The sequence below is a fragment of the Hyaena hyaena genome, unplaced genomic scaffold, assembly GCF_003009895.1.
Source record: "Hyaena hyaena isolate Hyena2069 unplaced genomic scaffold, ASM300989v1 scaffold_310, whole genome shotgun sequence".
In the NCBI taxonomy this organism is placed as follows: domain Eukaryota; kingdom Metazoa; phylum Chordata; class Mammalia; order Carnivora; family Hyaenidae; genus Hyaena; species Hyaena hyaena.
Genome location: NW_024080940.1, coordinates 1,667,891 through 1,693,225, shown reverse-complemented (window position 1 = coordinate 1,693,225; position 25,335 = coordinate 1,667,891). Strand labels below are relative to the sequence as shown.

The 25,335-nt window shown below is 37.8% G+C and overlaps 1 protein-coding gene across 1 annotated transcript in view; it reads right to left on the bottom strand.

Annotated features, from left to right (window-relative positions):
• The window catches only part of SPEF2 (sperm flagellar 2), a 186,052-nt gene that overhangs the window by 136,519 nt on the left and 24,198 nt on the right, over positions 1–25,335 (bottom strand). The window contains exons 5-9 of the mRNA XM_039248276.1: positions 23,871–24,011; positions 22,315–22,379; positions 17,172–17,358; positions 8,859–9,047; positions 2,666–2,853 (exon numbers count right to left, since the gene is read on the bottom strand). Coding sequence (XP_039104207.1) covers positions 2,666–2,853; positions 8,859–9,047; positions 17,172–17,358; positions 22,315–22,379; positions 23,871–24,011 — 770 coding nt within the window. The remainder of the gene's footprint in view (positions 1–2,665; positions 2,854–8,858; positions 9,048–17,171; positions 17,359–22,314; positions 22,380–23,870; positions 24,012–25,335) is intronic.

Here is a 25,335-nt window from a genome sequence, read left to right as displayed (position 1 = left end):
GTGGGTTGCTTGGGAGCTCCTTGGTGGTCCAGTGGCTAGTATAAGATGTCAGTTGCTTACATATTAGCAAATAATTTGTAATAGAAAGATAGAATATACACTGGTTTTTTTTTATTATCATTGCATATTTGATAACCTTTAAAATTATTTTTCAGTAACTGTTTCTATTTAAATCTGGTGAAAGATTAAGAGGTAATCAGGAAAGATTGATGGGAAAATGGTTTCAAGAAGAACAAAATGCAAAGAAAGGAAAAAGTCTTACATTCAGATAGATTTCTCTAAAAATAGTTGGACTAGAGCTTGAAATTACAACAAAAAGGTAGTATTTCAATAATTTCATTCTGATACATACTACATGGATGAACCTTGAGGACATTATGTTAAATGAAATAAGCCAGATGCTAAAAGAACAAATAATGTATGGTTTCTGTTCTGTAAGGTACCCAGTTTAGACAAAGGCAGAGACCAAAAGTAGAACAGAGGTCCTAGGGGCTGGAGAGTTATTTACTGGGTACATTGCTCCAGTTTGGGATGACAGAAAAATTCTGGAGGTGGATGGTCAAGATGGTTGCACAACAGTTTGAATGTACTTATGTCACTGAAGTGTGCATCTAAAATGTTTAAAAGAGTCAGTTTTATGTTATGTATGTTTTAACACAATAAAAAACTTTATCTTAATTAAATGTACAACCTGAAATATAATCACATTATGTTTTCCATTCATAAAATGTTTGTAGTTGCTAAGGGTTACTTTGTAGAAATATGGAACTTTATGAATTAATAAGCTTAGGTATAGAAATATTGTAACATGAGAATTATTGAAATGGCATTATTGGCTTCTATGGTGAAGTAAGTAATTAACAACATGTAAACTGTCCAAAAGTTAACCTTACAGTTACTTACTTAATATCCTATTATCCGAATATCAATAATTTTAAGGAGTAATCTAAAAGTCAGTTCTTTTGAGTAGGCTGATACCAAGAATACACTGTGCTTTAGAAAATAATATGTACAGATGACATCTTGTTTAATGAAGTAATAAGTTTATCTTGACTGATAGTAATATAGACTAATAAAATATTAAAGTATATGTATAATTGTTGTGTTCAGTTGGAACTAAAAGACACATTATCTTATACCATACACAAAAAATAACTCAAAATAGATTAAGACTTGAATGTAAGACCTGAAACCATAAAACTCCTAAAAGAAAACATAGGCATTAAGCTCTTTGACATTGTTCTTAGATTTGATACCAAAAGCAAAGGCAACAAAAGCAAAAATAAACAGGTGGGACTACATCCAACTTAAAAGATTCTGCAAGGCAAAGGAAACGATCAACAAAATGAAAAGGCAACCTACTGAATGGGAGAAAATATTTGCAAATCACATATCTGAAAAGGTTAATATCTAAAATATATAAAGAATTCTTACAACTCAATAGCAAAAAAAAAAAGAAAAGAAAAGAAAAAAAAAAGAAAAAAGAAACAAAACCAAACAATCCAATTAAAAATGGGCACAGGATCTGAATGGACCTTTTTCCAAAGCAGACATACAGATGGCCAACAAGTACATGAAAAGATGCTCAACATCTCTAATCATCAGGAAAATGCAAATCAAAACCACAATGTGATATCACCTCACACTTGTCAGAATGGCTAGGATCAAAAAGATAAGAAATAAAAAGCGAGGATGTGGAGAAGAGGGAACCCTCTTGTGCACTGTTGATGGGAATGCAAACTGGTGCAGCCACTAGGGAAAACAGTGGGTTCTCAAGAAGCTCTTAGTCTGAGTAATTTGAAAGGCGTACATATTTAACCAGGTTGCCTTATCCCTGTCCTTGCAGAATTAATCTCACTGATATCCCCTGTGATATCATTCCCCTATAACTTTCAGCAAAGAATATCACAAGAAACAGGTCTATGAAGCCAGATGATGCATTTGCTTAAAGATATTGCTGATGAATTCTCCACTAGATCTACGACACTACTCAGTGTATCTTAGGTGAGTGTGCCAATTGAGAGAGCTATTGTTCTAAAGTTAGTGCCAAGTATTCTGTAAAGAACTAGAATGGAAAATGGAAAACACATGACAGATTGTATTTTCCTTTTTCCTTTGTCTACCAGGAAGCTCAGATAAAATTTACAGTTTAGTTGCAGCCACTGGCAGATCTACTAGTGCCAATATAACTGTGTTCTAATTTATCTTTTGGTCTTAACTTTCTACTTTAATTTGGATTTTCCTTTGTTCTTATCTGGCGTATTTCTAATATGTTTTGTATTGTTGAATATTTCCTTATAAATACATTGATTCTTTTTAGAAACAAGGTATAATGAAAATAAATAGATTTAATGACTAGTAAAATAATTTTTAAATAACTCCAATCTTTCAGAAAGTTCCAAATGTGTCAAATAAATTATCATATTTGTCTTTGTAAATTATGGTAAATTTAGACACAAAGTTTAAATGTTAAAAGACATATAAATGCACCCTAAGTAAAGCTCATCAGTGTATGAATGAGTCAGTAATTCAGGTATAATGGACCCCACTGGTTAGCACTTTTTTCATGAAAAATTTTGTCTTTTCTTATCAACTGAATGTCTACTTGTACAATCGCCATTTTCTATGATGTCTGTACTGTGATGACTTAAAGAGTAACACTTACTTATCTGTCAACATTCTATAGTCTGCCACTTTAGTGGACAAATCAAGTATTTGATCCAAAATTTCCGCACACATTGTGTAATGTTTTTTATAACGAGCTTGGGCTCTTTCTGCAGCAATCTGTTCATGAATTTCCTTTTCTCTGATGGCTTGTTCCTCAAAATCAATCTTGGCTTGTTTTGCCAAAGCCTATAAAGACAGACATGGTTGAGTCAATGTAATTGTGTGATGTTTCAAATGAAAATAATGTTATCATTTCAATTGGCAAAAAAAAAAAAAAAAATCTCTAAGTAGAATGAAACCTCCTTTTATACCAAGAAAGACTTAATCATGAAGGAACACTTTTTTTCCTCATTTAGTACTGAGTATGACGGCAATGACAGTATTAGAAATATTCCACCTTTACCTTATCTTGTCAGCAACATATAGTACAGAGAAAAGTGGTCTGACTGTGGAAAGCCCAACATAGATTAACAATAAGTTCGATTTCTAATGTGTAAAAAAAAGCCTTGAGTTCATAGGTTTCAGATCGTCCGAGTCAGGGATCACAGAGAAACAGGCAAATCTATGCTAGACCTTATCATGGTGGCCCCTTCGTACCTGGCTTAGGAGCCATAACCGGACACATCTGCTCTGTCCAGCCAATGCCCTCTGTCTTGTAGTGAGAGTTCTAGGACACTAATTTATACTTAGAAAATATTTTGGAAATTCCCTGATATTACTGGCTCGAGCATATCACACATGCGCCAACAAATGTTAAATGTATTTAGACAACCAAAAAAACCTTTTGCTGTTACAGTCTTTATAAATCAGAAAAATTCACTCAGAGAACGTTTATTTCTGCAGAAAGTAATGAAATACTTAAGAGTTCACCATGACCCTCTGCTTGGTGCACTATTATGTTGTTCAGAGAAACACTTTCTTCACATAAAGTACAAAGGTCAAACTCAGCATGATTAAATGTTGCTTTCAAATAGCTGAACTGGCTCCTTGAGAGATTCCATCCTGTGCTAACATGCTCCAGAAACAATTCTCGCCTCCTGTAACTTAACCTGCTGGGTTTAAGATGAAGGGGAAGCCTTGGAGAGGCTGCCATCAAAGTCAAGCCCCAGCTCATGTACAGGAGGCAAGTCCTTGGCTCCTCTCAGAGCCCCCCATCCCTAGCCTCCATGTCCCATGAGTGGGGGTATTAATAAGACTTGGCATGCACAGAAAAAACTCACTACACCATCCTGTCAGGGCAAATATTTCTTATGGTCCTACTCACACATGACTAAACGCCTGACAATGCACTGCTTTCGTCTCCGAAACCAAATGGAAGCTTCCTTTCTTTTTGTTACTGTTGTTTTATTTTGTTTGTTTTCTATCTACAGGGAAAGGGGTTGGGTTGGTTGCCCTTTGAAGTCAATTCTGTACGCTCGGCAAGTTCGGGAATCAGAGCAGAACTTGCCACTGCTGTGTTGCTCTGCAGGCCGCGATTTCCTGGGGCAAGAACACAATGTAAGCACCAGGCTTTAGGGCAGGCTTCATGACCTGCAAAGAGGTCAGACGAAAGTGGAGTCCAAAAGGGCAGCCGTAACTAGATGAGCATTTATAGACACGGTGATGGTAAAATGTGCCCGGGGGGCCACTTGACTGCAGAGTGCCCATAAAGCACTATGGAGTGACAGGACCCGAGCCTTGAAGAGAAGGGCAGAATGTCCCCAGCAGGAAGAAAGCAGCCTTCATCTCCGAGCTCTCCCTTCTTCCTTCCAACCCTTTCCTTCTTTTTAGCTGCTAGTTTTCTACCCTCACCCCACCTAGCCTCCCCGTGCTAAGCCCACCACAGTTTCCTGTCCCCTTACAGCACAGTGGGTTGAAGCCCTAAAAAAAGAAAGAAGGAAAAGGAAAAAGGAAGTCTGTGGGAGGTAGTAAATCTTGGTGGTTACGAGCCCAGACTCTGGAGTCTGATAGAGCCAGCTGTGCTCCTGTCTACACCACTGACAGCTGTGTGACAGCGAGCTTTCTAAATCTCGTTTTCCTTATGTGTAAAACATAGATAAGGAGAGTGTCTACTTCAAATGGCTGTTGTGAGAATTCTATGTGCATGTAATAAATATAGCTCAATGCTTGACTCTTAAATACTCATCAAAGGTTAAATGTTATTATAATTAAGTACTGCTCATAATAGCAGGTGGAACAGAAATTTGAAATCAGAAATTCTTAATATAGAAAATATGCCCAATTATTTTAAAGGAAGAGATAAAAAGATTTAATCTAAAAACAAAACCAAAACAGACAAAAACTGATGATGGAAAACATGAAGTTCTCTCTCTCTCTCTCTCTCTCTCCCTCTCTCACTCTCTCTATCCCTTTCTGTACCCCCCTCCCCCCACGCCTTCTTTAAATGTGCTAGACATTGGCCTAAGCCCTGGGGAAATAGCAGTGGACAGAAGCAAACATGATGCCGTCCTCAGGAGCTTACACCCAGTGGGGGAGACAGTGAAGAGGTCACACAATGACTGTATACTTGCACAGTATGAGGCACCAGGGAAGGACTCTGGGGTGTGGTGCATAACAGGAGGCCTGAACCGGGCAAGAAGTGGCAAGTGCACAGAGCTCTGAAAGATGAGGATTAGCTGTGGAAAAGGCATGTGGGAAGAAGGAAAAGCAGAAGAAATGGCTTGTTCAAGGATCTGAGGGCAGGCCAGCGCGGCCACAGTCTGGGAGACGGAGGGAAAGAAGGTCTGAGCAGGGATCTGGTCAAAGGGAAGTCATGGGTGGGCTTTTGAGTGTGAGGGCAGTGGTCAAATCTGCAGGGTAAGAAGATTCCTCTGGCAGCAGAACAGAGAATGATTTGGAGGAGATGAAAGTAGGGCAGGCAATATGTAGAAGTTATCTCTAGTTTTCCTTTCAATTTTAACAAGTAGACAGATGTCTTTTTAACTCCTGCTTTAGGGAATTTCGGCAAGACAGAAAAGCAGAAGCTGTGGGAAACGCCTCTTCTCTTTAAAAGGCTATCTTCAAAGGTGAATTAATGTACGTCACTCAGTGAGAGAGGAGAGAAGGGAAGATTTTGAGAGCAAAGAGAAAGAGGAAGTGATGCACACCTGCTCCCCGGCACTTCCTGGGGAGCAGCAGAGCCTCAGAGGGGAACATGTGAGGGACCAACAAAGCCTGGAATAGCCTCCGTGAAGACATGTGCCTCTGTAGGCGATGTGTGGGTTGGTAGCTGAGGCCCCAGAGGCAACAGGCTGGACCTGGGCCTGATGACTGCAGTGTGCTTCCCTGATGTCTTGGCCTGTGACCTGGGGCGCTGTGAATCTCGGTGGGCAGACATGGGCTGCTGGACTTCAAGCTCAGGTTGATTTAAAGAATATAAAAAATGTTATGTTCTTGTATACCCCAATTGTAGTTGCTAATTCATAGCCTCTCAAAATGGATGAAGGAGACCATTGCGGTGGTAGTAGTAGAGACAGGGGTGTGGTATAGACATGGGGAAAAATGGACAAATTAGAGATAGTACATGAAATTGATAGGACGTAGTGATGTTCTGGCTATGGAAGAGAGGGTGAAGCAGGGTTCAAGTGGACCCTGAGATTTTGCACTTGTGTAACTGAATAAAGGGTGTCATCATTTATTGGGATATAGAACCTTGAAAAAGGCCAAGTTAGTAACAAGAGACATACATTTGGCCTTAACACGTTGAATTTGAGGAGTCTCTGAGAAATCTGAGTAGAGATGTCAGGAGAGCAGTTGAGCATATGGGTCTTCACTGCAGAAGGCAGAGATATAAAGGCAGGAGTCATCTGTCTATGGCAGTGACTATGCCCCCATGGTTGTGGATTAGGGGGACCTCTGAGAAAATAACACAGAGGAGAAAAAGAAGAGGCCTGTGACTAAGCTTTAAGGAACCCCGACGTTAAACATTTTGGTATTCGAGAAGAATGAGCCGACAAAGAAGGTCAAGAAGGGGCAGCCAGTGAAGTAGGAAGAAAAGCAGGAGAGCATTTCCACAGCAGGACTCAACAGAAAGGGACCACATGAGAGCAAATCAATAATTAATATTAATTATATAAAGTATTATTAATATCCTTATCATTAACAGACTTAAAATCTTTAAAAGTACTTCTAGAATTTTCCCCCTTCTTCCACCACAAACAATAACAAAAACTACAAAAACAGCCACAAGTAACAAAAACATTTTTAAAAACTCTCTTCTTCACAAAAGTGAAGCAGTAGAATGATTTGCTGTGGGGAACAAAATGTATTTTATTTAGTGCATGATGCTGGAAAGAAAGGTCTGTTCTTTTGGCAAATTCAATTCAATATTCATTTCTTTGGCTCCTACACCAGCTACTGTTGATGTAGGGGGTGATAGAGCCAATGTTTAGGGAGGTAACCTGCAAAACCAAGCTGTCTCACAGAAAGGGTTGCCAGAGAAGCACATACATCAGCTTTAGGGAAAGGTAATCATTATGAGACGAAGGAATATAATTTTTTTCAGATGCCTTACAACCTCACAGTTCTGGTCTCTGAGGCTCTAGCAGGCCTGAGCATTCCAACTTTCTGACATTAATTCAAGGCCAGTTAAAGAAAAAAGGAGGTAGTGCTTCTCATCACAGCGAGACAAGTCCTACTATAAATGCTTTACTATTCTGCACTTAATTAACCGGGCTTGAAGCAAACATATTTTTCAATAGGCACTTAGGAAGATTAGCTAAACACATTATTAATGCAAGAAAATGCCATTCAATCCATTCAAGTTTACTCTTATATATAAAAAAAGAGGGATGAAACCATTATCCAGATAATTCAGCTCTTTAAGAGGACACTCGAGATCAGTGTTCATGCGGTTCAAATTCTTGGACGTATGGTTCTTCACCCCTCGCCCCTAACATTTCAGCTATGTCTGTTCTACAAAGCAAAAGCACTATTTTCCTGACTCTCCAAACTATATTTCTAAGAATTGTATAATTTTGGCAAAAGCTGTATTCATTTTCATGGAATATCACCGTGGAAACCATAAGGCTGATAAATAAAGCATTTCCTTCCTATTTTTTGTAAGGTTTTCTCTTCTGCTCAGCCTAGTTTTGTGACTATTTTATGACAGTAAAGACAGGCTATTGAAAGTGCCACTCACATGAATTTTGCATTTCTTCAATCAAATCTAGACCAACGAGTTGAATAAATTTGGAATATCTCCAATAAGAAATAGGCAAGAATTAATCTGTACAATCTATTGATAGAACAGATCAATTTTGATTATTAGAACCCTTATACACATAAAGATAAGGAAAAATATTTATGCATTAAATAATTGAAAGAGCTAATTATTTTCATTTTCAGAGCTATATAAGGACCTAGACACAATACCATAGAAGCCACGAGCATACCTATCATCTGGATCCTGGTATCTATGTACAATCTCAAATACAGTCAACCTGAGTACCCTGGATAAATCGTTTGGTTTGGTTTGGAGGAAGGAATAATACAATATGGACTTGACACAATCTTATTTTATCAGAAAGCAAGGAATCATTTATTAAAGGCCAATCGTGTCTCATTAAAAGGAGGCAGCTTAAAAGTGCTCTCACTGACTGAGAATATTCACCTAGAATAACAAACATCAATACCATTCTAGTAAACTTAGCTGACTGTAAAGAAAAATGAAGTTGCATATGCATCTAGAAAAATGGAGTAATGACACAACTGAAAATTAGATTACCATTATTTTTTTTGACAGTAACACTTTTCCCAGAAGAAAATGGAATAATGTATTCAAGATATTCAAGGAAAGAAAATGTGGACTAAAGATTTTATATACAGCAAAACTTGACAATCGGGTATAAAAGGCATCTACTGTTCTCAGTATGCCATACTTAATATCCAATACAACATATAGGGAATATTGTTCCCTGAGCCCTTCTTGTAGAATGTCCTGGAGAATGGGTTTCAGACAAGCAAAATGACCAGAGAGATGTGAACATAAAGATGGGTGGTGAACATCGAATATTTGTGGAATCAAGACTAAAGAGAGAGTGTAACATGTAGAAGCTCTATGTGCTGTCAATGTAGTTACAAAAAAGTAAAAGTGGGGAGACAAGAGAGAGATTGTATAAAAAATTAACTCTAAACACAGTTTTGTTTACCTTGACTTGGTAGAAAAGATCAAGAGTACCCTTAGAAATATTTTTAAGGGAGCTATTGTTTACCGCTTCTCGATCAAGAGCATCCTGGAAATCTTTAAGTCGTCTTTCCTCATACTGCTTTTCTCTGAAAATTCTGTTTTGCCATAAAACTTCTTTTTCATGTCGAACATGCATGAGCTGCACAGCGATCCTGCGTTCCTGCTGGGATTGCCGCATCAGCCGGTTAATCAGCTGCTCTTCCCGGTACGCCTCCTGAAAACACCATCGGAGGAGCCAATTATTTGCCAAAGCCATGTCCAAATTTCCCATTGGGTTAAGGAGCCTATGCATAAATAATGTCTAAAAGGCATAGTATTCATCAGCATCCATTTCTGCCATCTGATTTAAATCTGAACATGGCAAAAATTGTTATAAAAATGAAAATTTCCAACAAATATTGTATGTTCAGTTTTGGTATCTGGAAGCATTATGATCTTGCAAGTCACAATTATTTTACATGAATTCTTACTTTGTTTAAAATCCAATGAAAAATAAATCTGGTGACTGTTTTCAAGATTTGATAAATAAGAGATAGGATTCATAATTTATAAGGAAGCTTTCAGAAATGCGAAATTTCTGAAATAAATACTCGTTGTAAAAACAAATACAGGCTTTGGCTGAAGATAGCGGATCTGGTTAGTTGCCAGTGTGGAGAGCTGACTACATGAGTGAGGAAGAGCCACAACCTGATGGAATGGGAAGACTGGAAGACAATCTAAGGGAAAATGACCTACTGCTTATCTTGTAAAATCTCACTGGTTGTGATCTGAAAAAGAAACTACATGTATTCTCTTGGTTCTCTTGTCTATTTCAAGAGAACAGAAGGGGAGTTGGTAAATGAACAGTGGAAAAAAACACATTAAACTGGGAATCAGAAGCCATTGCCACCCCAGTTGTACCATTAATTGGAGATATGGTCTTGGACAAGTAACTTGGATTTTCAGGGCCTATTTTTTGACAGGTGAAAGGAGGGGTTTTGGTGGAAGATGATCTCCAAAGCCCTTTACACTCTCATTTTGCCTAAACAGAGACATCATGTGGAAGGAGGAGGTAATTAGAGTTCTCAAAGGGGAAGATGTAAAAAAATACTTAAACATTGGAGTTGTCCATTTAACACCGAACAATCTAATTACTTAGGAAGAAAATATGGCATCATTAATGACATTGTTTCAAATGATCTCTGCCACTATGAGATTATGGGAGAAATATCATATATGTTTTCAGAATCTAGATGCAAATAACAATAGTGCTCTGTGGTAAATTCCAAAACTTGAACCTGGGAATTATATAAAAATGTAGATTAAATACAATTTAAACTGAAAATAAATATGATTTTTTTTGTTAGTGCCATGAAGATAAAGAATTAAATTGTGAACAACTTTGAAATATGTCTAGTCTAGTTATAAAATTCTAGAACCTTTAATGTTAATTATTTGTTTCCTTTTGAGATCCAGTAGTGGAGCTAAGGCAGCACGTAAAAATGGCCCCAAATTCTTCAGTTTTCTTCATCCACATCCTTGCAATGGTTCCTGCAGCTATTCTTATTAGAAAGGAGGATCTAGTTCTTCACTCCTTAAATATGGGGTAACTATTTGACTTGAATTGACCAATGGGACATTAGCAAAACAAAACAAAATAAAACAAAACAAAACAAAACAAAAGCCTGGGATTGATTTTCTTAATTGTATTCTGACCCTACCACTGAGGCCTCATTTTCTGCTTTGTTAGAAAATGAGAGACCATAGAGAGAGGCACCAGTCTTCCCAGCTCTCACCAAGCCACCAGCTCCCACCAAGCCACCAGCTGATGAAAGACAGGTAAGGGATGCCAGTGGGGACCAGCAGAAGGACAGCATGCCTGAGTCCTGCCCAAACAGCCTACTACACTTTGGGGTGGTTTGGGATACATAAGGCACAGTCACGGTCATATTTAAAAAAAAAATAGCCTTGATTTATTATTCCAAGTGATTTATAATTAATATAGAATATATTCTATATTTGGTTATATGGGAAGGCAATTTAGTTGTCTAAATGATAGCTGGTCATTCTGACACTTGTAAAGAAGAAACTGAATTGGTCAGAATTGTTTCCATTACTACTTGAGTGACAACTCATTATGGGTGGAAAGGGAAAAAGAAAAGGGAATTGTTGAATGCTGAGTCAATACTACGGATATGAAGCTTTAGTATGAAGAACCATCAAGTGTATTAAGACCTGCACCCAAAAGTTGAATGGAAAAGATTTATTTTTTGTTCCCTTCTACAAGTAGTTCATATTTTAGAAATAGACTTTTCCAAAAATTTCACTGGGATGTGGAAACATTAGGTGCTCAGGGCAGCCTACAGCCTACATCTGTGTTTAACCTGTAACACAGATGAAATACTTTATGTCTGCAATGAATAAAATAATTAAAGTCACATTTCTCTTTTTAATTTTTTTAATGTTTATTTATTTTTAAGAGAAAGAGGGAGACAGAATGTGAGCAAGGGAGGGGCAGAAAGAGAGGGAGCAAAGAATCTGAAGCAGGCTCTAGGCTCCGAGCTGTTAGCACAGAGCCCAAAGTGGGGCTCAAACTCATGAACCACAAGATCATGACCTGAGCCAAAGTCTGATGCTTAACTGCTGAGCCACTCAAGCTCTTTTAATTATATTTGCAGAAGATTTAGACAGAGTTACAATCCAAAATACCCTCAATTTGGTTACCAGGCCCTCTGCCTCTGCTTGGAGCTGGAGCTTACCCTGGTCCGTGCCATTGCTTAGTTCTCCAAAGATGCCCGAGCAGCTCTCGTGGAGGAAGGAGATATTGTCAGAAAGACCTGGAAGCTAAATATTCAAGCATGTTTGGGTTAAGAAGTGGGGGAAGCATCTGATGTTCAAATGCCAGCTTCCAGTAAATAATACAGAAAGGGGGAAGGTAGAGACAGTGGAGTTGGAGTGAATCCTAAGAACCAACCAAGATGCTAGCCAAATGACCACAGAAACAGTTGGGACACTGTTCATAATCTCCGCTTAAATGCCTAAACTAAACTCATCAACTCTCCTTCAGTCCCAGTCCTCCCTCAGTATTTCCCCATCTCTGTTGATAACCCTATAAAGCTATGATACTGGGACCTATAAAGTGCTAGGGCCATCCTAAGTTCATTCTGCTCTTATCATTCCTAATACCCAATTCTCGACAAAGTGGTCTATTTTAACTCCTATGTATGTTTTTAAATCAGCCCTACTCCATTCCATACCTAGTGATACTGCCCCTACTGTAAACAATACGTGCCCTTCTTTTACCATGCCTTCCCCCCCACCCTTCTCCAAAACTCCTCTTCCAAAAAAGTGTTCTTTCTCATCCTAAATCTCGTCATTTCATTTGTATAGTCACATTTCTTTCTAAATCACTGGGCAAGATAATGAGTTCAACACAGATCGTTATTGTGACTCTCTCTTCACAAGCCCAACTACAACAGAGTCTACAAACCCCAGGGAACACTGCCACAACTTGGAAGCTAGAAAAGATATTCAGAGGCATTTCTGGCAGTTGGAGTACAAATGGGGCCAGAATAAAAGCATCCAGGACTGACACCAGATTCATGGTCCCCAAAGCAACAGATACTTGAGGGAAGCAAAGGAAATTCCAGCCCTGACAAATGCCATTTTCTCTTTGGGAGACAGAAGAATGGATAGAAAACAGGCCACGTTGCACATGAGAACTTCACATTCCACCACTGTGAAGCAGTGGCCCTGGTGTCCGCTGTGCACGGAGGTCAGGCAGGACACTGCTCTAAAGGAGGCAGTGGGAATGGAGGCCCTTTGTTGCATACCCCAGCCTGGTTGTAGGAATAGCATCTTTCCCCAACACTGAGAAGACACAGTTCCCTTGATGGAAATATCTGGAGCACTAACTTCTTTTAATGTCCTTTAGGCAGCTGGATCCCCGAACAAATCTCTGGCTACAGCTTTGAAACGCCAATGCTACTAGCAACCTCATATAAAGTGAGGAAAATCAGAAAGAACTCATTCACCCCATTCGCCAGGTAAATATCAAGTCTAGGTTATATGCAGAAAAATGGAAAGAAAAAACCTAGCAGCCAATAGACAAATGTTTTGTAATATTAAATGGAAATATGTTCAAAATTCCATTGCTAGTTATTAAATTTGAAATAGGTAGTTATTTTATCATCTGCTTTTCAATTATCTAATTTCCATAATGTACAATTCTAATTAAAAGAGAGACTATCAAGTGAAAGTAAAGATGTATGGTTGAGTAAAGATATACATGAATCTGAAGTAAGAAATAACTATTTAGCACAAGGAGATGACAGTTGTTTTTTTTTTAAGTTTTTCTCTAAGAAAGGAGTGACTCCATGGATAAATAGTTTCACTTCTTCATACTTATGTGAAACCGGTCTTTCATATTTCAGACACACGAATTTGTCTATTTACATTTGCATCTCAAATCACTTTCCTCCCCAAGGAGGAAGTTCTTCCTATCATCACAGCATCATCTCCATCCACTCAGCTGCCCAAGCAGGACACCTGGCCTCTCGTCCTACTTTTTCACTGCAACATGTCTAATGAACCATTAATACCTATTGATTTTACTACTAAAAAATAGCTCCTGAAGCCATTTCTCTCCATTCTCATTGTCATTGCCCTAAACTTAAACTAGGATAACTTCATACCTAGATTATGGTGACCATTGCCCTCACTTCCCTTTCACACACTAACCTAGTTTCTCGTTTATAGATCCTCTCCCAAACAGCAAGTTCTGTGAGAACACATTTCTCATTATTCTTGTTCACTATAGTATCCTATGCCTAGAACAAGTACCTAGAGCACAAAAGGGGTTCAGCAAATACATTTCAATGTAACAGTTGATCAGCTATTCTCACTATAGCTAGATCCAATTACCTGGGCCCTAGCCCAGAGCTATGATTGAGTAGGTCTGAGGTGAGGTGCAATTATTTAAATTCCTTAAAACTTTCAGGTGATTCTGATGCTGTAGGTCCAGGAATCATACTTTGAGAATCACTAGAGTAGACCAACAAACAAACTTAGAGGACTAACAACTTCTCCATGTTGTTTTCTTTTTAAAGGTCCCTTCTTGATAATTTCAATAGGTTACAAAAATTCAGTAATTTTTCATGATTAAAACTCTCAACAAATCAAGTATAGATAAAATGTAACTTAATATAATAAAGGCCATCTATGACAAGCCCACAGCTAATGTCCTAATCAATGGTATGATCAAAGTTATCCATTTGTCAGCATGCCTTTAAGATCTGGAATAAGACAAAGATGCTCATTTTCACCATTCCTTTACAACATAATACTGGAAGTCTTAGCCAGTACAATTGACAAGAAAAAGAATAAAAAGTATCTAAATCAGAAAGAAAGAGAAAAGTAAAATTGTCTTTTTGCATATGATATGATCTTATATAGAGAAAATTCTAGGGGTGCCTGGGTGGCTCAGTCAGTAGAGCCTCTGACTCTTGATTTCAGCTCAGGTCATGATCTCATGGTCATGGGATCAAGCCTTGTGTCACACTCTGTGCTTAGTGTGAAGCCTGCTTGGGACTCTCTCTCTCTCTTTCTCTCTCTCTCTCTCCCCCCTTCCTAGCCCCCCCACCTCTCTCTCGAATATATTAAAAAAAAAAAAAGAAAACTCTAAAGACTCCAATAATAGCAACAGAAAATATTTGTCAGAACTAAAAAACATATTCGGTAAAGTTGCAGGATATAAAATCAACATATAAAAATCAGCTCTGTTCCTATACATAATGGATAATCTGAAAAAGAGAAGAGGAAAACAATGCCACTCATAATAGCATAAAAATTATAAATTATTTAGGAATAAATTCAACCAAGGAAGTAAAAGATCTGTACACTAAAACCACAAAACATTGATGAAAGGAACTGAAGAATACACAAATAGATTAAGATATCTCATGTTCATGAGATTGGAAGAATTAGTAATGCTAAAATGTCCATAATATTTAAAGTCACCTACATATTCAATAAAATCTCTATCAAATTTCCAATAGCATTTTTCACAGAAATTTTAAAAAATACTAAAACTCATATGGAACCACAAAAAACTTTGAATAGGTAAAACAATCTTGAGCAAGAAGAACAGAATTGTAGGCATCACACTGCTTGATTTCAAAATATATTACAAAGTTATGGTATTCAAAACAGCATGGTACTGTCATAAAAACAGACATATAGAACAATGAAATAGAATAGAGAGTCCAGAAATAACTCTATACTTGTACAGTCAACTGATCTTCAACAAGAGTGCCAAGGCTACATAATGGGTAAAGACAGTCTCTTCAACAAATAGTGCTGGAAAAACTGGATGTTCACATGCAGAAGAATAAAAATGTACCCTTATCTCACACTGTATGTAAGAACCAACTCAAAATGGGTTAAAGATGTACACATAAGACCTGAAATTATAAAACTACTAGAAGAAAGTATAGGGGAAAAACCTTCTTGATATTGGTCTAGACAATTTTTTTAAATACGACCCCAAAAGCACAGTCAACAAAAGCAAAGATATATAAGGAGAATTACATCTAACTAAAAAGTGTCTACATATTAAAGGGAGACTATCAACAGAGTAAAGAGGCAACAGAATGGGAGACTATATTAGCAAATGTACATTTAGTCAATATCCAAAATATATAAGGAACTCAAACAAGTAAATAGCGAAAACCCAATTTATTTCTTTAATGTTTTTACTTGATTTCTGAGAGAGAGAGAGAGAGAAGCAGTATGAGCAGGGGAGGGTCAGAGAGAGAGAGGGAGGCACAGAATCTGAAGCAGGCTCCAGGCTCTGAGCTAGCTGTCAGCACAGAGCCCGACTCGGGGCTCGAACCCATGAACCGTGAGATCAGGACCTGAGCCAGAGTCAGACACTTAACCTAGAGTGAGCCACCCAGGCGCCTCCCAATGACCCAAACAGACATTTCTCAAAAGACAGCAAACAAAAGCCAATAGATATTTGAAAAGGTGCTCGACATCACTAATTACCAGGGAAATGCAAATTAAAACCATAATAAGATATCACTTCACATCTGTTGGAATGGCTATTAAATAGTGGGGGAGGGGGAGAGAGGCAAACCATGAGAGACTCTTGAATGATGAGAACAAATTGAGGGCTGATGGGGGTTGGGGGGGAGGGGAAGGCGGAGATGGGCATGGAAGGGGGCACTTGTGGGGATGAGCATTGGGTGTTATACGGAATCCAACTTGACAATAAACTATTTGTAAAAAAAATTAAAATAAAAATAAAAGGGTCTGAAAAAAAATAAACACACACACAAGAGGTAACAAGTGCTGGCAAGGCTGTGGAGGAAAGGGAACTGCTGGAAACTGTTGCTGGGAATGTAAATTGCTGTCGCCTTATGGAATACAATATGGTGGTTCCTCAAAACATTATGAATAGAACTACTGTATGTTCCCTCAATCCCACTTCTGGGCATATTTCCAAAGGAAATGAAGTCACTATCTCAAAGAGATGTCTGCACCCCATGTCTGTTGTAGCACTATTCCCAGTCGCTAAGGTACGGAAAAACCCAGGAGTCCACTGATGGATAAATGGATAGGGAAAATTTAGTGTATATACACAATGGGCACTTTATTAACCCTTAAAAAAGGAAACTCTGCCATTTCTGACAACATGGATGCACCTGGAAGGCATTAAGCTAAGTGAAATACAGTCAAACTCAGAAAGATAAATACTGCATAATCCCACTTATATGTCAATCTGAAAACGTAGAATTTATAAATGTAGATCTTAAGTGTTCTCACCAAACACACTAAAATTATGTGAGGTGATGGATATGCCAATTATTTTCATTACAGCAATCCTTTCACAAGGTATACTTGTATCAATCCATCACATTGGACACATTAAGTATATATAATATTTGTTTGTCAATTATACCTCAAAAGAACTGGGAAAAAGCTCCCTCTTACCTCCAAAAGTAGCAATACATACACATTGTTAACATAGATTTTAGATTCCTTTTTTGTCAGTATTTTTTAATTGTGGGAAAATACACATAAAATTTTCATCTCAACTATTTTTTAAGGGTACAATTCAGTGGAAAAAAGCACATTCACGTTGTATAACCATCACCAGATTTTAGATTCTTCAGTGAATGTTTTATACAGAAATTTTTTTCTGAGTGTATTTGCTGTGATGATGTGAAGATGTTCTGCTGACATTTGATTCAGAGTAACCAATACTAAATAAATAAGATATACAAATGTATGCATAAAAGACTAAATTTTGCAAAGTTTCCAGCGCTATTAGTCAAGGAATATCTAAACATCTTACCTCTTGTGCTTCATGGGCTATTAACTGGTCCATCAACAGCCTCCGCCTTCTTTTCTCCCTTTGCTCTCGTGCAAAAGCATCCTCCTCAAGACGTTTTTGGATTTTTTTAATGTAGTCATCATCCGAATAAGTGTTTAACAAATCAGTAGTTGTCTGGCCTGCCGTATCTGAAGAAGGCTTGGAGGCACTAAGGACAACAGTTTTTATTAGGATTTAGAAAAACAATATAACCACATGCCACTACTTGCAACTATGGAGGAAGATCTCGGGAAAAGGCTCCCTTCAGTGCTCTGTTAACTTACTAAGACAAGCACTAAAGCGAATCTTAAAACTTCATTGTGACATCCATGTCTTATCATTAGATTCCATTCACCCTATTTCTGGACTCTACACTGGGAGGTCCTTAGCACAGCCTTCTTTCTAGGCCTATCATCTATTTGTTCTGTCACTTGTCATGGTCTTCACTGGGCCCAGAGATGGGGGTTTCTTTTCTCTCCTCTGCCTGCTGGCTCTAGGTCTCGCATTGCCTCTCCTGTTTTAAGAGTAAGCACAATATTGATAACCAAAGTGTCAGGGAAGGCATACCTGTGCAAAAGTCAGCCGGGTCTACTAATGTCAGGACACAGAGTACTTCTGTGGATGGCTCAATCCACTACTCCCTTGTGCAAATGCAAGTAGCTCTATGAACTCTCAATAATGTCCTGAATGCTTAGAGCAGTGGACCTGCTCTTACTGGGAGCTTAGCAGCTGAAAATTGACTTGCTCATCATGCCACACTTGCACTTACAAGACTGACCTAGCCTCTTGCCCAAGTCCTGGACACCCAGTTAAGAAGACCTGCTTCGCTTCTTATCCCACCTCAGGTCCAAAACTGAAGGATCCGGAAGAGCCTGGTGGTCTTACCAACAGAAAGCACACACACTCAGTTTATTGGAACAATGGTGGCTTAGCACAGAATTTATAGATTCATTCAAAAGTTATCTTTAAAAGTAAAAGATACAGGGGTGCCTGGGTAACTCAGTCAGTTAAGGGTCTGACTTAGGTCAGCTCAGGTCACGATATCACAGTTCATGGGTTCGAGCCTCGCATCAGGCTCTGTGCAGACAGCTGAGAGCCTGAAGGCTACTTCGGGCTCTGTCTCCCTGTATCTCTGCCCCTCCTCCATTCACATTTCTCTCTCTCTGTCAAAAATAAATAAACATTAAAATAAATAAAGTCTGTTCAAAAAAAGTAAAATATATATTTTTATGTATATAAGGATCAAATAATCAATTCTCATCTGCATATCTCCTTACAAAAGAAACAGAATATAACAGTAGAATGGAACAAGATATATCTTGTCACCTGCCAATAAATAACAAGTTTTAATATTATAAGTAATTATTTTTAATATTATAAATTATTAATGTATTTAGTTTAAATATAACTTACTGTCTTATTCAAAAGACAAGGACACATTATTGTATGTAGGAACTAAATAATCATCAATTCTTATCAAACAGAAGTATTAAAGGAGTACAAAAGCACAGTTAATTCATGCTTAATGAAGTAATAATTGCATGTGTATAGTGTAGATTATATTGTATTATAGTTCATTTTTTGTACATTTGCTGCTCCCAGATGAACTCTGAGCTCATGAATACCCTAGTTACTCCTCTCTGTCCCTGAGCCTCATCGTCCTGACATGTAGTTGATGTCTGCTAAGTTTCAGGTATGCCAAGAAGCACTATACGGAGTAATTTTTAAAAAACCACACACTGAAATTCTGGTTATTTTATCAGCAGGGGCTCCACCTCCAGTTGTATTCTGTCACTGAGAGGCCTTGAGCAGAACCCGGGTAGTCAGAAAAGCCTCAGGAGGACCAAAGAGAAAGTTTAATGCTATTTACTAAAATTTAAATTCAATTAAGTACTTATGAAAATTATGTGGCATAACTTGTTAGATCATTCGTTAAAATTCTTATTATATTTTTACTCATATGTGTTCTTATAATGAGTTGGCTTTGGACTAGACATGGATTAATATGCTGAACATAGTCCTTGTCCTTTATGTATCAATCAGTCTGCCCTCCAACCATCTATCTGCTGTCTCATTCCAATTAAAGTCTGAAGAAAGCGACATGATATTTAGTTGAATAAATATTCATTTTCCTGGATGTGAGTTTGTCGAGGACAATAATTATGTTTTCTCTCTATTTGCTTGTCAGACCTCCACAGAGTTAATAATTGGGTGTGTAATTACATGACTAGTAATTGGAACCTTGGCCAAATTTGTGTGTACTTAAAAAGTAATTGCTGGGAACAGCCTAAAGAAAATCTATGAATCCAAATGTCAAATTATAGCAGCCAACAATCTCACCAAAAAAATAAAAAAACATATATATAGATGTATATATATATGTATATGGAAGCATTTATTGTTTTAGAAAATAAAGACATTGTACATTTGGGGAAAAAGCAGCCATGGGAGCTCTTACGTTGCTCTGAGACAACATTTCATTTTTCCACAAAGAAAAAAGACGGACTTAGAGGTGACTTCCCTGAGGAACTGTATAAAGACGTAGCTGCAGAAATTGCTCCTTCTGGTCAACTTATGAGATTTTAGTCCTTTCTGGCATCAGTAGTGTGAAGTTTTTGAAAGAGCCCAGAACATACTTGATCCTAAGCTAAATATTCAGAGTAAACTAATGTACCGATTAATAAAAGGGGCTTAACAAAGTCTATACTGTTCCATAACTTTTGTTTTCTTTAACGTTTGCTCCAGACCAGTGTTTCCCAACATTCTTTAAAGAGACAATGCTCTCTTGCAGCATATTGGAAGCGGTCTGCAGTCCCAGATGAGGCTGCAGTCACAGGTGACAGGTCCAGGGAATCTGGCTTCCCCATGGCCTCTCCTGCCACTCTGAGAACTGAAGTGAGGATGTCTATGTTTCATACCTCCCAGTGCTAAATCTCTGGCAAGACCAAGTGAAGGCTTCTATATGGAAAGGACCTGAGATAGACACTGCTATTTCCTTCCCTTTTTCCTCAAAACAGAGGAAAACAAGGTACCCAGCTAAAGACTACAGTTCACCAACTTCTATTCTACTAAGTATGGCCATGTGACTGAATTCTGGCCAGTAAACGGAAGCACCAATGTTACCTGGGACTTTGGGGAGGGTTCTTAGAAGGAGCTATTTCAGCTATTTCAGATATCTACTTTTTGCCTATCCTCCTTCCTTACATCTAAAACATGGATCAAATGGCCAGAGCCCCAGGAGCCATCTTGTATTGTGAATGTGAATTTGGGGACAAAAAAGGCACAAAAGAACAGTGGAACTAAAGGAAAGCCTCAGTCTTTGATGACTTTGGAGCTTCAACACGATTTGAACTGCTTACATTCTGATTTCTGTTACATGAGAGAGAATCCACTCTTGTCTGGGGTTTCTAAAGCTAACTGATAGACTTATGTGGAGGTTGGATCAGCAAAGGCAATAATAGTGAGGAGAGTAAATATTTGCAGCTGTATTGTACAAGGATGATGTTTAAAATATTTAACAGACTGACATGTCAAGGATACTGATAAATCAAAAATGGATGTTGGTACAGGAATGAGAAGACACTGCCATGTTTGGTGCTAATTCTGGTTGCTAAATTGTGATGAAATTGAGGTCCAAGGAAAGGGGCTGGCCATAGAGCCATAGAGAATACCACTCACCTACAAGTAACAAAAGCATTTCAATATTTTAAAATGGTTGCACTGGTGGATACCATCTGTTTATTACTCCAGAGTGTGTGGCTGGTGAGATGAGTGAAAGAGTTGGAAGAAATCCAGTGGTTTCATGGGCCAGTCCAGGGTGAGTATAGTGGGGTTCAGGTGGTGGCTTCACGGGTGAGTAGGCTTGGATTGTGTTTTCTTTTTTCAAAAAAAATTTTAATGTTACTTATTTTTGAGACAGAGAGAGGCAGAGCATGAGTGTGGGAGGGACAGAAAGAGAGAGAGAGAGAGACGCCGAATCCCAAGCAGGATCCAGGCTCTGAGCTGTCAGCACAGAGCTTGACACTGGGTTTGAACCCATGGACTGTGAGATCATGACTTGAGCTGAAGTTGGACACTTAACAGACTGAGTCACTCAGGAGCCACTGGATTGTGTTTTCTTTAGGAGTCAGGGGCAGCCCTGGTAAATGGCAGTGGGATAAGAATAGGACATCAAGAATTTCTGGGCACCTGAGGGGCTCAGGCAGTTAAGTGTCCGACTCTTGGTTTCAGCTCAGGTCAGGATCTCATGGTTTTGTGAGTCGAGCTCCACATCGGGCTCTGTGCTAGCAGCATGGAGCCTGCTTGGGATTCTTTCTCTCTCTCTCTCTCTGCCTCTCCCCAGTCATGCTGTCTCTGTTTCTCTTCAGTGAAAATAATAAAATAAAAAAAAAAAAACAATAAAGTAAAATAAAATAAAATAGTTTCTGCAGAGGGTAGAAGAAAAGGTAATGTATGTATCCTTCATTTTGCTTTATTTTCCTTCCATACCTGACTTCCTCACAATCTCTTCTTCTTTTCTTATTCCTCTTCATTTGATTGTTTCTTTCCCTCAGAAATACTACTGTGGAACCGACTTACATAATTTCTATTTTTTTCTTTAACAGAGATTTAATTCACATTCCATATAAGGTAAGTGACTAGAATTTGCGAAGTTTCCATTTAAAAATGCAGAAGAACTCAAGTTGCTCCTACCTATGTAATCCATAATCCCTAATCAATTATCTTCTGTGAGTCAATGACCCCTAATAGGAAAGAAAAAGGGAGAGGATCTTTATCTTTGGGTAAATGAAGCCCATTAGTCAGGTATTTTTTGCAATGAACTCATTGAACTGACCATCTTAGTGACAGTTAAACTCATCTGACAACTTTTTATTGCACGCCCCTGTGCTAAATGCTGTGGATGCAACATGAAAGAAACCAACTAGAGTCTAATAAAGGCTTTACGGGGACAAATTTAAATTAGTGGTAAACTTGAAACAATTTTCATGAATGTTTTAAAAGAGTGTGAACTTAGGACCGTAGGCATAGCACAGAAAAATAAATTAACTGCACTATTTCTAAGTATTTAAAAGTTATAGTAGGACAAAACGTAGTTTTGTGACTGTGAAAACAATTCACATCTCACCTTTCTTTTGCCTGGAGATCCTTTTTTATTAATGCTTCAAACTCCTTAATCTCATTGGCCACATCCTTTAAAGAAAATTTGTTATCAGTTTTCTGCCTCTAAAAACCACTGAAAATCTTCATTTTACAAGCTTACAAGATGGTATGCACTACTAATCCAAGCTAATTAGGAGATAAGATATAAAAAACTGTACACCAGAATATTTTTATAATTCTGATTAGGCTAAATATATCTCAGACAATGTGAAAATTGCCTAACTTGAATCATTCTGCTCACGATTCCAGTTCTGACAGTGTGACAAAGGCCATTTGATGAGAATGAAGATTACCAAGGAATCAGGCTATGGACTTTTATTTACAATTCTTTTAAATAAGCATAAGAATTTTTTGGATATAAATACTTCTCCAAAAATTGTTGTCTTGGATGTTTTAAGCATTTCTTGTGCAACTTTATTTATGTTTTTAATTTGCTCTCTCAAAATTAGTTTAGCTCATCTTCCGTCTTCTGCAAAGCTTTATTAATAAACTTTCATCAACTCAGAGAAATATTAGAACTATATACTTTTCTAAAATTTGGGTCTGAAAAACCTACATGGGTGTTATTCTTTAGAATCCAAGTATAAGATATTTTTCCAATATTAAAAAATAAAGAAATGTGGATGAACACAAAACACAAGGGGTTTAGATATTGGAGAGACGTGCTGCCTCTGCTTTACCAGCTCTGTGGACAAGAGTGAAACATTGAGGCTTTTGGAGTCTCAGTTTCCATACTTAGAAATGGAGGGCAATAATACCCTACTTGGAGAGTTATTTAAAAGATAAAGATGATGTAAAGTGGCCAACCCAGATTAACATATAGCAGATTCTCAATAAATGGTAGCTATTATTCTTTTCCTGAGGTCACAGGAGAGAATATCATTAATAACCACTGTAGCATATGCAGTGTAGATTGGAGGAATTAGAATCAAAATGTAGTATTGCTTCCCTGTGAAATATAAGCACATTGTATCATACTGGAATGATTGACAGCTGGTACAGTCCAGTAAAATATCACTAGTATAGGTATCTTAAATTGAAAGATAGCAAGCAAACCACTTAACATTTCTGGACTCAGAAAAATGCATGATGAGAAAGAATTGAGTAAAACATTGTGGGAATGGAGATATATATATATATATATATATATATATATATATATATGGTATGTGTACCTTGAATGACAACTCTGTGCCCATGGCTGCTACAACTCATCACAGAAGCACCATTCTATAATACTTTTCTAGTGACCACAGGACCCTTCTCTACATAGCAGTCCAGATTGGTAGTGTCGTTTAATATGAGTTTCTTATTCCTGACCTAAAGCTACATTCTCTGATTCCAACAAATAACAGTATAAAATGGATTAGATACGCATGCAGTGGAGGGGTTTTGAATGAGAAGGAACTAATTTGAAAACGAATTAAGAAGTTGGGGGAGTTCTCTCTGTGTTTTAGAAAAAGATCAGTCTTTCTTTCATTAAGATTAACACAACATCATATTAAAGGATTACCACCTTACCTCCGCCTCTTTTTTCTTTTTCATCATTTTTTGGGCCTCAAGTGCTTTCAAAGTACGATTTGATGCAGGTTTAGGAATCTGAATGATAGCTGCTTGAATTTTGGCCATTATTTCATTTTGTCGTCTTCTGCTCAAGCGTTGCTGAATATCCCATAACATTAGTTTAGTTATTCCACTCATTAGAATAACAGGTTATGCTATACACTCACAGGTACACATACAACATACATTTTTCCATTGGAACTTTCAGAACTCAGTAATTTACCAATGGAGTAAGTGTCACAACTGTGTAATATTAAGAAGCAGAAGTCAATATGACTCATGTTTTAAAAAAATGTTTAATGTGTTTTAAAATAATTTAAAAATTATTTTTTTATTTATATTTGAGAGAGATATTATAAATTTTCTATTTATATTTGAGAGAAAGACAGAGAGCAGGGAAGGGGCAGAAAGAGAGAGGGATGCACAGAATTTGAAACAGGCTCCAGGCTCTGAGCTGTCAGCACAGAGCCCGATGCGGAGCTTGAACTCATAAGCCATGAGATCATGACCTGAGCTGAAGTCGGATGCTCAACTGACTGAGCCACTCAGGTGCCCCTCACTATAACTCATCTTGAAAAGTATAATATAATACAATTTTGGAATCCCCAGTTTATGTCTATCAAATGTGTGTATCTTCATTCTGGGTGATGATACTAAAAGGGCAATAAAAATGTCTCAAATACAAAGAAGACTATAATTCTTTCCTAATTCCACCTTTCTGACCTGACCATAATGGAAAGAGAAAATGCTGTCTCTAAAGGTGGTCTGTAGGGAAAATTCCATTTAGGAGATGGACTCTAGGAGGACTTCTGGGGAACCCAGAAGAAATGACAAACTCCCCCAAAACTCAGTCACACTTAAATAATGAATTCAGAAGCAACCTCACATATTGGATTAAATACTGAATTAGGTGATACCATTATTGGATCATCCCTTCTCTATGCAGGCAGTAATTATTTTCAGTAGAATTATAAGCAGGAGGGTACAAGTGACAGAAAAACAATAGTGAGAATCAAAACATCAAAGAAAATAAATGCTCTGAGAAGCAACATGTAAAGGGTCTCCTGTGTGGCTCAGTCGGTTAAGCATCTAACTCTTAATTTCGGCTCAGGTCACGGTCTCATGGTTTGTGGGATCAAGCCCTGCTTCAGGCTCTGTGCTTACAGCACAGAGCTTGCTTGGGATTCTCTCTCTCCCTCTCTCTCTGCCCCTTCCCTGCTCAAGCTCTTTCTCTCTCTCTCAAAATAAATAAACATTTAAAAAAAGTAACATGTAAGATTAATCATGACTTTACTACTAAAGCATTATATTAAAGAACTAATAAGATTGCTAGTTCCTATATCCAAAGATGAGAAACTTTAACCACTAAAAAGTCAAAAATTATAATTTAAATATATTTAAAAAAATTTTTGGTCATTTTACT